At 37.0% G+C, this 13,523-nt stretch overlaps 1 protein-coding gene across 1 annotated transcript; it reads left to right on the top strand.

Moving 5' to 3' along the window:
* The first annotated feature begins 7,542 nt into the window (after window positions 1-7,542).
* LOC114756015 (uncharacterized) lies at window positions 7,543-10,464 on the top strand. The gene is made up of 2 exons (XM_028944924.1): window positions 7,543-8,152; window positions 9,620-10,464. Exons 1-2 carry the CDS (start codon window positions 7,642-7,644, stop codon window positions 10,462-10,464), a joined length of 1,356 nt encoding a protein of 451 aa, XP_028800757.1. The 5' UTR covers window positions 7,543-7,641.
* Window positions 10,465-13,523: the final 3,059 nt, after the last annotated feature.

Below are 13,523 nucleotides of genomic sequence, written 5' to 3'. Positions count from 1 at the left end.
AACAATGCTTTCTTGCAAGGATATTTAAAAGAGGAAGTTTATATGTCCATGCCTCAAGGCTTTAACAGCGAGGGCAACATGGTTTGTAGAATAAGAAAATATTTATATGAGTTTAAACAAGTACTATTACAATTTATACTTTTTACCTCTGTTGTTTTAGAGACTTTTTTATATCTATTTTAAGGGGGCATAAAAGGAAAAGGTGTATTAAGTACATCACTATTTACATATGTTTTTAGACATAGGTGAAAAGTGTAACATGCTTGTTTCTCAAAAAATAAAGGTAAAAAGTAATAGAGGTGAAAAATACCCACTTTTGACTTTGTTTTCCTGAAAAAGGTAAAACATGACATTTAAAAAAAAATGAGGCATTTTTTGTTAGATTGGAAGTAATTTAAAATCTTAAATCACTTCCAGTCCCAAAAAAATACCCTATAATTGTTATCATTACATAAATACCTCCTAAAAGAAGAATTATAAATAAAAACGTAATAATCTAAGTTATAACATATATATTAATAAAAAAAGTGTTATATAGGTGCTCAAAAGTCAATAATAATGTCAAACCATAGTAAAACGACATAAAAGTATCTAATACAAGTAAAAGCACAATAAAATTATACAGAGGCAAGTAAAACCATAAAGTTAGAAATCAACCCATACTCTACGAAAGAGGAAAAAAAAATTACATTAGTTTTCTCTCCAATAATTGTAACCCTTTAAAGGGTTAGCTATTTTTTCAGATCTATCATTCCCAGTTTTTAATAGTTGCTCTCTTCATTTCACCATCTCCCTCCTCATATATGTTCTGCAATGATAAAAGATACTGAACATCTTTAGATAAATATGTGCACGAAAACAAGCAATAAATACTATCAAACTAATTCTTACACTTTCATGCATGTTCCAAAAGAAGGGGGAAAAAAAGGAAACTCACAGCATAAAAAGTGTGAACATACATGGAGTTAAAGACGAAAAGAGAGAGTCGTATGTTTGTGAAAAAGAAACTCGAATCTCATTATCATATCAATAATCTTTTAATTCATGCTTGATGGGAAAATTAAGCCACTGTTGTCACTATGATTAAAACATCATATGGTAGTTTAAAGAAAAAGTAGGAAGTGCATGCTATATTACAGATATCCACTGTTGTCATTATAGTAGCATCCGGTGCATCAAAAAGAATGGATATCCACAATAGTCTTAAGATAAAAAACATAAAGGCTGAATAAATATAGTTTAGGCCCAATATAACCAATATAGCCGCATACATAAATATAAGCAAGACAATTTACTAAACTATCATATTTATCAGGCGTTTTTAGAGGCACCTAAGCTTCAAGTGTAAAGAAGTACATAAAACAATGGCCTTCTTTAAAGAAATAAAGAAAAATTTACAGCATCCGCACCCAAAAAAAAAAAAAAGCAACACTTATTAGTCTCCTTTCTTGGAAAGTGCATTTATTCCATTATTAAACCTAAGCTCAAGAACAGGTCAATATAACAATAATAAATGGAACATACAAGGATGTAAAAGGCAATTTCAAATCTTCACCAAGCACCATAATGCGTTAAGGACATTTCTGGGAGACTTGGACCCATTGATCTGATAAAGATGTCTATAATTTTCATCAATCTTTCTTTTCATCAGTGTTTAATCTTATGATTTTTACAATACATATCAATGATCTTATTCACATAAACAATGGCCTAAGGAGTTGACAAAAATGAAACAGGTATAACATATATAAACAATAGGAATGTCTCCACAAAAATGAAGATATCTTTCCAAGTAGTTGACAAAATATCAAATACAATATGCAAATTAAGGGAAGAAGAGTTGCGGCTATTGATTAACGAGTTCATTCTTGGGTATAACATGCCCACATACGCAGCTAATAAAGACTAGAATTTCTTAGAATTTATACTGAAACAGAATAACTAGTCAGGAGAGCAAGGATATAATTTCTCTTCACTGGCTTCTTTATTATTTATTTAGTAAAAAATGATTCACTTAACTACACCAATTTATTTTCTTCCTCAACTTCTTTATCTATGCAAAAAGTCTAGAGGCGTGCCACCCCATACTCCAGCCTTTATTTAGCACCCTTCCTCCGTAGCAAACCTCTCACCCGTACCCACCGCCTCCATTCAGCGCCCTTCCTTCATAGCAAAACACCCAGAAAAAAACACACAAAATACTCACCGCCTCCATTCAACACCGTCCATCCACACCAAACCCCGGAAGACGGTGGTGGCAGGGGATACCCACTATCTCTATTCCTATTCTTGGCACACCTAAAACAGTAGTGAATGGAGAAAGAGGACAGCGAGCTGAGCGTCAAACTATGCAATGGGAATAAAGAACCTGTGTGAGCTGAGCGAGAGACGGTGTGATCAAGAGTGATAAGGCGTACGGTTTTGAATGAAATTTGGAAAAAAAGAAAAGAAAGAAATGAACACGTATTCCCATTTGTTTTGGTGAAAGAGACTAGAAACCATATAGTCCCGTCTGCTTCTGTGGAAAAAAAGTGAATAGCTTGAGATTTTCTAGCTATTTTGCAAAAACAGAGAAAGAATCTACACTTTTTGCATGTGTTTTACAAAACAGATGAAAAAATATAACTTTTTATGTCTTTTTTTTTAAATGGACATAAACAAGGGAGGTAAAAACTCTTTTTTGTTGTAGTGAAACCTCTAGACAATAGAATAGTAAATTAACCTCTACTTTAACTAATGTTAGAAATTTTTAAAGTAAACAAGATTACTCTATGTTCATTAAAATGCATACTGATGGTCTTGTGTTAGTACTGGTTTATATTAATGACTTACTCATTACAAGAAACTCCAAGATTGGTATAAGAGAGCTGAAAGCTTTTTGACAGAGTTATTTTAAGATCAAAAACTCAGGAATCATGAAGTATTTTTTAGGAATTGAAATTGCAAGGTCTAAGAAAGGAATTATATTGACCCAAAGGAAATGTCTATTCGATCCTCTTGCTAATGCAGGTTTGAGTGGTTTATAATTCCAATGGCTCAGACCTTAAGGTTAAGGGCATATGAAGAGGGAAAAGATAGCAAAACATATCTCTTAAAAAATCCAAAATGCTACAGAAGATTGATAGGGCATTTGATATATTTAACAACAACTAGACCTGATATCTCTTTCCCTATGTAGGTGTTGAGCTAGCACATGCACATGCCAACAAAAGCACACATGGCTGCTGCACTTGGAGTAGTTAGATACCTAAAGGGAACACCAAGAGGTGGTATTCTTCTGAGTGTAGAGGAAAACTGTAACGTCCTGAGTTTTATCGGGTTTTAATAGCCTCTTTTTGGTTGATTTTGAGGATAGATTAGTGATTTAACCTTGATCTTGGTGTTTGGCTTGGGATTGAGGCAGGTTGAAGGAATAGGTGAACAATCCCTCTCAAGGTTTGTTCGCCGCGGCGAACTGGGAGTTTCGGGAGGAGTGTCCTTTCAGGAAGGTTTCGCCGCGGCGAAAATTGGAGTTCGCTGCTGCGAAGTCAGGTTTTCAGGCGAGTAATTCCTTTCGGGATTAGTTCACCACGGCGAACTTATGGGTTTGCCACGGCGAAAGGGGTCGAATCTATATAGTTGCGGGAGGGGTCAGATGTGCGAAAAATAGAAAATCTGAAGGAAGAGAGAGAGGCTGTGCTAGGGTTTTGCATTTTTAGCTTGGAGAGGGGCATTTCTAAGGATCCATTACCTCAAGTAAGTAATTTTAACCTCTAATCTACTTTCTTTCTTGGAATTTCTGAGGATTTATGGTGAAACCCTAGAGTTCTCTAGGTTGTGATGGAATTGAGGTTTTTAACCGATTGTTTTGAGTTTAATTGATTGCTCTGGGTTAGTCTAAGTATTTAATCGGTGTAGTTTTTTTGGATTTAAAGAACTTGGAGTTTTTGAAGTTAGGGTTTATGAGAATGGGAGGTTTGTGATTGAGGATGATAATGTGGAAGTTGATTTTGAGTTTTGTGATTTGGGTTATGTTAAGAAGGGTTAAATTGGATGTTTAATCGGTTTAGAATGTTGTTAAGACTTCAAATGTTCAAATGGGATGTTTGGGTGTTGAATTCCTATAGTGGGTCCTTGAGGTTATGAGTTTTAATTGATGTTTGGAAAGGAATTAAGGTTTTAATGGATTTTTATGACCTTGGAGTGTTGCCTTGATGGTTATACCCTTTTTAGTTGGGTAGAGTTGTGGTTAGAGCTAGGAATTTTGTGTCCCCAAGTGTTGTTTTTGCCACATTATTAGTTGAAAGCTAATACATAATGGTTGTGTGCTTGTGTAGACCGGTTGTGAGCCTTGTTGGTGCACGAGGCCGTATTGTTGGTTTGTTATTCCTTGCTCAGGCGAGAGGTAACCACTTTCCAATCCTTTGTACATGCTTTTGTGGTATTGTGAGTGGATTTATGTTTTGTGCTTCGAGTAACAACTATGTTCAAGTGTATGTTGTATATTGAAAAGGAAAACCGTCTTGTGGGGTTTTAATTGATATTGATTGAATCTGGAACTTGTGAAAGATAGGCCACTGAAAGAAGTTAATTGTGAAATGATCATTTACTCTTTGATTACGGTTTGAGCATGATGCATGAATTGGGAATTGGTGAGAGTTTTGATTCTTACTACCACGTGGTAAGGCCTCCATTAATGCATGATGGTTGGTTCTTTATGTCCCCCATAGTAAGGGATAGGCCTTTTGGCTCCATACGTCCCCCAAGTGAGGGATATGCCTTTTATGGCTCCTTACGTCCCCCATAGTGAGGGATAGGCCGGGTTTGGCTCTTGAAAATCCCCCAAAATGAGGGATATGGTTGATGGGATTGCACCATTGCACTTGCATGACATATTGTGGCTTTCATTTATCATATTACTTGTGAACTGACCCACTTGACACCTCACGAGCACCTATTTAGTTGTACCTTGAATTGGAAAGGCTGGTTACTAGGACGTTGTCTCACCCCGTGGTTTACAACGTTTTCAGGTGAAGGTTCTAGGCGTGTGCCATCAGGAAGAAACGCAGAGGCTTGAGCTTGGTTAGTTTTAGGCCTCTAGCCCTTGTATATGTATGGCTAATTGTATATTGCCACATTTAGGGCCCCTTTTGAAATATTTTGATTGTTGGTCTTATTGTAAACTGGAGGAAATGTTATCTCCTTATTTTTGGTTGGTCGGAGGCCATTTCTAGTGTTTTGTGAAACTTTGATACACATTATTGGAAACCAATCGTATGGGCTGATGTTGATGTCTTTTGTTACCCGGGCCGGAGGCTCGGAGGCCCAGTGGATGTTAATGAATTATTTTAGTTGTATGCAATGGAGTTTGAGTTTGAACCGAGTTTAAATGTTAATTTCTAAAATTATGCAAATTTCTTTCTACTATGGTAGTAAGTTGTAACATATTTCCTTTTCTACCATAATAGTGATTTTATGACGAGTTTATAATGTTTTGTGGGTTAAGGGCTTTACAAAAACTTATAGCTTAAATGCTATTGACTGGGAGGTGTTTGTCATGCTACAAGAAGGTTAATCACAAGTTATCTGTCGAAGTTGGGAGCCTGGTAATATTGAAGACAAAGAAACAAGCTACAGTTTCCAGACCTTCTACCAAGGCTGAATATAGGGTTTTGGGCTCTGCTGTCTCAAAATTAGTGTGGATGGTTGGCTTGCTCAAAGACTTAGGCATCGGGCATTTAGAACTAGTTGATGTCTGTTATGATAGTAGAGTGGCTACGCATTTGGCAGCAAACCCACTGTTTCATGAAACACATCGAAATTGATTGTTATTTTGTGAGGAAGAAACTCCAACAAGGGCTAATCAATCTGTAGCATATTCGTTCTTCTAGACAAAAAGCTAACATCCTCACTAAATCTTTAAGAGCAAAATCTTTAAGGAAGATGTTATCCAAGTTGGATGTTATTGATATCTTTTACCCTCTAACTTGAGGGGAAGTAATGAGTGTGTCATATTGTATTATGAGTGATTAAGCCTTAAGGCTATGGCCCATATAGGGTGGTTTGATTTGTTTTAGTTACTTGTACATAGTATAAATAGTTCCGCTTGAGTCTTTGTAGATGTGTGGACTTATTATTCAGTTTAGTAATAATACTTCAAATTTCTGGGCCAATATTGTGGGTTCTATCACTCGAACTGAAGCATCTACATCCAATCCAGCCATACCCATAGGTAATGGTTCCTAGTGATTCCCCTTCCTAGTCTCTATCCTAAATACTGTGTCAAGGCCCCCAACTATGGACAACTTTTGGTAAATAAAAAATGCCATGAGTACAAAAACTGATTTTGTGTCCAAAGAACATAACATTCTTAGAAATCATGGCCAAACATAAAATGAAATTTATACGCACTTTAATATTACTCTTCCCATCCTAAATATAAAACCATTTTTGTAGTGTAATTTACACTACAAAAAGGATCTTATATTGAGGACCAGTAGGAGTACTAAATACTTATCAGATTCTTAATATAGGATCTAATTGTTTAGTTAATTTTGGTCCTAAATATAAGATCTATTTCTCATATTTATTAATTTTTTCTCAATTACCCCTATTGATATTAAAAAAGGAAGGGAAGTAATGAAATATATAGGGTGTTTTCCATCTTGTGTATTGGGCCTATAAGGCGCGGCCCGTTTACTTTGATTGTTGTATGACTTAGGAACTTAGGGAGCTTGCTGTGTATAGTCTATAAATAGTGGATCGGTTAAGTGTGTAAGTGTACATTGATTTTCCGTTTTCATGATTAATAGAAAATGACCAGTTCTTCTGGGCCCACTCTCTTTGTCAACATGGTATCAAGAGCAAGGTCCTGAAGGTCCAAGAAATGGAAAGATAGAATGAACGACGTCGTCCCTGTGTTTCCCGCATGTTCAAAGAGGAGCTGCAGAAGAAAGATGTTCTTCGGTGAACGACATCGTTCTTGAGCTTCTGGCATGTTCGAAGAGGAGTTGCGCAGGAGAACGACGACTTTCGGTGAAAATTAAAGACACCAAGAATAGCGGCGAGCGCATCGACAAATCCTGACGGCACCGAAGGCACACAAGATCGGGATTGCCAGAAATGGGAGAATCGAAAGGGATGAACGACTCAGCCGCAGCAAACCTGAATTTCAATAATCCTCTATATTTGCATCCCTCAGATACACAGGGAGCTACGATAGTCTCTCAAATTCTGACGGGAGCTGAAAATTACAACATTTGGAGCAGGGCAATGCGGATTGCTCTGCTGGGAAAACACAAACTGGGGTTTGTGGATGGATCTTGCACGAAAGAAAAGCAAGACGATAGCATGAAGGAACAGTGGGAGCGCTGCAATGCAGTCGTGCTCTCATGGATCCTCAACTCAATGTCGAAAGAGCTTGCGAATGGAGCTGTTTTTTTTCAAGATGCACGACTGGTCTGACTTGATTTAAAAGAACGATTCGATAAAGCTTCAGGCTCTCGCATTTTCACAATTTACCGAGAAATCTCCTCCCTTCGACAAGGCGGTCTCTCTGTATCAGGGTATTATACACGACTGAAAGAACTCTGGGAAGAACAATCATTTCTGGTTCCAATCCCTTCCTGCAAATGTGATACTTCCAAGATTTACTCTGAGGTAATGCAACAGCAGAAGCTATTACAATTCCTCATGGGCCTTAACGATACTTATGCTCAGGCGCGAAGTCAAATCCTCTTGATGAGCCCTCTACCGATGGTGAATCAAGCGTATGCCATGATCTCTGAAGATGAGGCTCAGAAAACCATTACTGGTTCTACAATGCATGGACCAATTGACGGGATAGCAATGGTGGCACAAAGCAGAGGACGTGGCAGAGGTAGGGGGAGGGGTGGAACCATACTGGAATGTTCTCATTGCCACAAGAAGGGGCATGTAAAAGAACATTGTTATCAGATAATAGGCTACCCTTCAGATTTTAAAGGGAATAGAGCTAAAACAAACAAGACAGGGGCGGCCAATCAAGCAGGATTAAATGCCAAAGGTGAAGGGGATTCTGAAGCCCATTCAGCAAATACTGTGATAACCTCCTTGACACCAGAGCAGTATGAACGCCTCCTGGAATTATTGAAGCAAGATTCAGAGACAGCAGTCCATGCCTTAACTGGTACAGGTTTGGATAATTTTTCTCCTTCTCATCGTGTGCCTGTTAGATGGGTTATTGATTCAGGAGCTACTACACATCTAGTTAGTGATCTAAGATTACTAGATACATTTACCGAGTACGGAGGACCAACTAAGACAATTAAGATCCCAAATGGTGATAGAGTTGTAGCAACGCATATAGGAAATGTTAAATTTTCTGATGATTTTTATCTTGAAGACATCCTATATGCCCCACAACTACAATTCAATCTAATTTCCGTGCCTAGAATCACTAGGGAACTTAATTGCATGGTATGTTTTCTTCCTAATCATTGTTTTATGCAGGGCCTTCAGGATGGGAAGAAGAAGGGGACTGGTAGATTGATTAATGGCTTATACATTTTAAATTGTACTGAAACACATGATGTTGTGAATGCTATTTGTAAAGGGAGCAAATCATGTAATGATCTTGATATTCGGTTACTACATAGGAGATTAGGACATGCACCTTTATCTGTATTGAGACATTTGAAATTTGTACAAGGCAGAAATATTTCTATGAATGTAGATTGTGAAGTTTGTGCTCAATCAAAACAAACCAAACTTCCTTTTTCACCTAGTTGTATTAAGTCAAAATTTTGTTTTGAATTGCTGCACATGGATGTGTGGGGACCATATAGGACACCCACATATCATGGTTATTGTTACTTCCTTACTATTGTTGATGACCTTTCTAGAGCCACTTGGATCTTTCTTATGAAACACAAACATGAAACTGTGAATCACATCAAAAATTTCTTAGCGTATGTATCCAATCAGTTTTCTGTGAATGTTAAGAAAATTAGAAGTGACAATGGGACAGAATTCACCAATCATGACTTGCAGAATTATTTTAAAGAAAAAGGGATAATACATGAAACTAGCTGTACTTATACTCCTGAACAAAATGGGATTGTAGAGAGAAAACATAGGACCTTAATGCAGATTTCAAGGGGTTTAATGATTCAATCAAATGTTCCTGTTAAAATTTGGGGTGAATGTGTTAAAATGGCCACCTTTCTGGTAAATAGATTGCCATCCAGGATTTTAGGATACAGAACTCCTTATGAAATAATACATGGTGAGGTAGCAGATTACAAAAATTTGAAAACCTTTGGTTCCTTAGCTTTTGCCACAGATCTGACTGTCAAAGACAAGTTAAAACCCAGATCCATACCTTCCATATTTCTTGGGTACCCCAACAATAAAAAGGGATACTTGTTGTATGATATAGAAGCAAAGAAAATGTTTATCTCAAGACATGTAACTTTTATGGAACATAAGTTTCCTTACAGAGATAACATAGGCACCACGAAAGGGGGAGCCAATCATAATCCAAAAGACATCTTTTATTTCGATCATACACCTTTTGTTGATTTTGTTGAAGAAGAAGCAGATCGGCAGTCTCCAAATCATATGGAGAGTAGAGAACCCGTTGACAATAATGGCTCCACAGATGCACAACAGGAAACCAGGAGCAGTAACGAAGCTTCAGCAAGACCTGTTCGAGAGAGAAGAGCTCCAGTTTGGGCTAAGGACTACATATGCAACTTGGTGGCTGATCAACAAGATGGATCAGCTGCTAGGAAGCAGAAGTGCAAGTACCCTATAGAGAGTTACATCAGCTATGGTAATATTTCTCCTAACTATATGTGTTATCTTTGTACTATTGACTCTGTCTCAGAACCTTACTCATATAATGAAGCTGTAAAGAATTCAGATTGGGTAAAGGCTATGAAGTGTGAGATAGATGCTCTTGAAAATAATAGGACTTGGGATATAGTGCATCTACCTAAAGGAAAGAAAGCTATAGGGTGCAAATGGGTATTTAAAATAAAGTACAGACCAGATGGGAGCATAGACAAATATAAGGCTAGGTTGGTAGCTAAAGGATATACTCAAAGGGAGGGGATTGACTACCATGAGACTTTCTCCCCGGTTGTTAAGATGGTAACCGTTAGAGTTATTCTTAAAATTGCTGCTGTAAATAAATGGAATGTTTACCATATGGATGTGAATAATGCATTCTTGCAGGGAGACTTGAAGGAAGAAGTTTACATGTCCTTGCCCCAGGGCTTTGAGAGCAAGGGGGAGAACATGGTGTGCAGGCTAAGAAAGTCTTTATATGGGCTTAAACAAGCCTCTAGGCAGTGGAACTGCAAACTAACTTCTGTTTTACATGATGCTGGTTATTTTCAAAGCAAACATGATTATTCAATGTTTACTAAGCAACATGTTGATGGTCTTGTCTTAATATTAGTCTATGTTGATGACTTGCTGATCACTGGAAACTCAGAATAGGGAATAATGGAGTTAAAAGACTATCTGCACAATAATTTTAAAATCAAGGATTTAGGGGACATGAAGTACTTCTTGGGAATTGAAATTGCTAGATCTAAGAAAGGCATTATGCTAACACAAAGAAAGTATTTGTTGGATCTTCTTGTTGACACAGGCTTGAGTGGATGCAAGCCACTTACCATTCCAATGGCTCAAAATCTGAGGTTAAGAGCATATGAAGAAGGAAAGGATAGCAAAGCAGATTTGCTTCCAGATCCCGCACGCTACAGGCGACTAGTGGGTCGTTTAATATATTTAACCAATACTAGACCTGATATTTCTTTTGTTGTGCAGGTCTTGAGTCAATTTATGCATATCCCAACAAAGACACACATGGCTGCAGCACTTGGGGTGATCAGATACTTGAAAGGGACACCTGGCCGTGGTATCCTCCTAAGTGCTGAAGGAAATTTCAGACTCAAGTGCTTCTGTGATGCAGATTGGGGATCCTGTCCTACTACTAGAAGATCAGTCATAGGCTATATCTTGAAGTTGGGAGGTTCATTAATCAAGTGGAAGACTAAGAAACAAGCTACAGTTTCTAGGTCATCTGCAGAAGCTGAATACAGGGCCTTAGGTTCTGCAGTCTCAGAAATAGTGTGGATGGTTGGATTATTGAGTGACTTAGGGATCAACCAGACAGAGCCAGTTGATGTCCATTGTGATAGTAGAGCGGCTATGCATATTGCAGCGAATCCAGTGTTTCATGAGCGCACGAAACACATCGAGATTGATTGTCACTTTGTGAGAGAGAAGCTCCTGCAAGGATTGATCAAGCTACTGCATGTTCGATCTGCTAGTCAAGAAGCTGACCTCCTCACTAAGTCTGTGGGTGCTGAAACATTGAATAGGATGTTGTCCAAGTTGGGTGCTGTTGACATCTTCCGCCCTCCAACTTGAGGGGGAGTGATGAAATATATAGGGTGTTTTCCATCTTGTGTATTGGGCCTATAAGGCGGCCCGTTTACTTTGATTGTTGTATGACTTAGGAACTTAGGGAGCTTGCTGTGTATAGTCTATAAATAGTGGATCGGTTAAGTGTGTAAGTGTACATTGATTTTCCGTTTTCATGATTAATAGAAAATGACCAGTTCTTCTGGGCCCACTCTCTTTGTCAACAGGAAGATGTTAAGGAAGATGATTATGGAGTTTTAGAAAAAACATGTCATATTTATTATAATTAACTAACCTATCTAACTTCCTTAATCTAATCAAATTAGTTAAATAAATCTTATATTAAGGACTAGAGGAGCACATACCGAACAAATTGACAATGCAAATATTAATTTCATCACTTGTATGGGATCACATACTTCTGTTCTTTCCAATAATTACATGCTTTTTTTTCACAAAAAACGTAAAAGGTTGTAGAAAAATCATATATTTTTTTATCAGTGAATATATATATAAACCTTATATATATAAAGAGAATACGATAGGAGATATTATACGCTTTGATTATCTGACTCGATCAACTCTTCTGGTTTTTACAGTTTGTTACCATCAAATCTACCTTTTTGCTTGTGACGATCTAGAACATAATGTAGCATAAGTCATAAATTCTAAGAAAATGATAATTAAATAAAAAAAATGACAGTAACATACCCTTGGAAATGCTGAATGATGAATTAGGATAGGTAAATTTCAAACTCCCAAATCAGGTTTCTTTTAGTTTTTTAAAAATATATACCTGCTAAGCACCCATAGCTAGAGGCCCACCGTTGAAGCTCCAAGACCAGTGACCTCTCCAACACTCGACCACTGGAGCTCTGGTGGCGTGTAGCTAAAGCTTTAATAACTACTCTTTTTAACCTCTTGACTATTCCTGCATAGCTAGCAACTATTTTTGTTTTTAGAGTTCCGATAACTATTTTTGTTTAGCTGTTGATTATTGCTATTAGCTATTTTTGTTAAAAAGGGTACTCAGAGTTTTAAAAATAAAATTAGTCAATACTAAAACTAGAGTAGTCTATAGTTAAAAACAAAAACAGTTAATAGCTAAGTAGATCATTAGTAGTGCATACCTTTTAAAATTTGGATTTTGACTTCTCTTTATATTTTGTGTTCAAATTAGTGCGTACCTTTGTTTACTAGGTTATTGTGTACTATTCCATAAAAATAACTAATACTCCCTCCGTTCCTTATTATAAAAGGCATTTGATGCTTATGGCATGTTCCTATATAGAAGAGACACTTACAAGTTGTCTCTACTTTTCTGTGTTGATTTACTATTTTACCCATATTTATTATCTCCAACTCACACTCTCTCTCCCTCCCACTTTTCTTTCTTTGAATAATTTAATTGTTCTCTCTCATGCTCTCTCTCCTTATTAATGAGGGTATTTTGGAAAAAAAATTATACTTTTTACACATTAATTGTTCTTAACTAATTTTAACTATTTTTTGATCAACGTACTTCGATTATTTGTCTCTTATAATAAGGAATGGAGGGAGTATTAATTATATCGTCATAAAATATTTTTTATAAAATAAAAAATTTATAGTAAACCATTTTATTTCTTAGTTATAAATGAAAGGATTAAGCTAGCACCTTCACTTATATTTTGAGATGCATTAAGCATCTTAAAATATTAAAAGTGGAGAAATCTCACCCCAACCCAACACACTTTTGATGCTGTTAATTTTGCCTCACCGAAACAACATCATGAGGTAGAGTGTTTTCTCCATCACCATTGAGTCGAGTTTGCTTTGCCCATAGTCGACAGTGGTGCAGACGTGAAGAAGACGATGCAAAGCTCGCCAGTGTCAGAACTTCAGATCTCAGCACAAAATAGCTAGTATTTCTAAGAGCTCAGCATTTAGTGCTTTGGAGGGTCTTGCCCGCCTCCTTCCCTATTAAGCTCCTTTGTAAATTTATTGATGGCTAGAACAAAATTGATTTTTTTTGGCAGTTGGACGCTCCAAATTTTCTCTCTCCTTCACACTCCCCGTCAAATTAAAATAATCTAAAAAGCTTCTCCATTTTAGTTCCTAGTTGGTTCTTCATTTATTTTGAATTT

The sequence above is a fragment of the Neltuma alba genome, unplaced genomic scaffold, assembly GCF_004799145.2.
Source record: "Neltuma alba isolate B1F8T4 unplaced genomic scaffold, ASM479914v2 tig00010369_pilon, whole genome shotgun sequence".
NCBI lineage: Eukaryota > Viridiplantae > Streptophyta > Magnoliopsida > Fabales > Fabaceae > Neltuma > Neltuma alba.
The sequence above is the reverse complement of the archived record's forward strand: the minus strand, read 5'-3'. Positions and strand labels throughout refer to the sequence as shown.

Bases quoted from the DNA above. Each gene is read 5' to 3' on its own strand.
- LOC114756015 (XM_028944924.1), top strand. From the start codon at position 7,642: ATGCAACAGCAGAAGCTATTACAATTCCTCATGGGCCTTAACGATACT. The intron at 8,153-9,619 runs GTTTGGATAATT...ATGGCTCCACAG, and splicing joins CCATGCCTTAACTGGTACAG to ATGCACAACAGGAAACCAGG.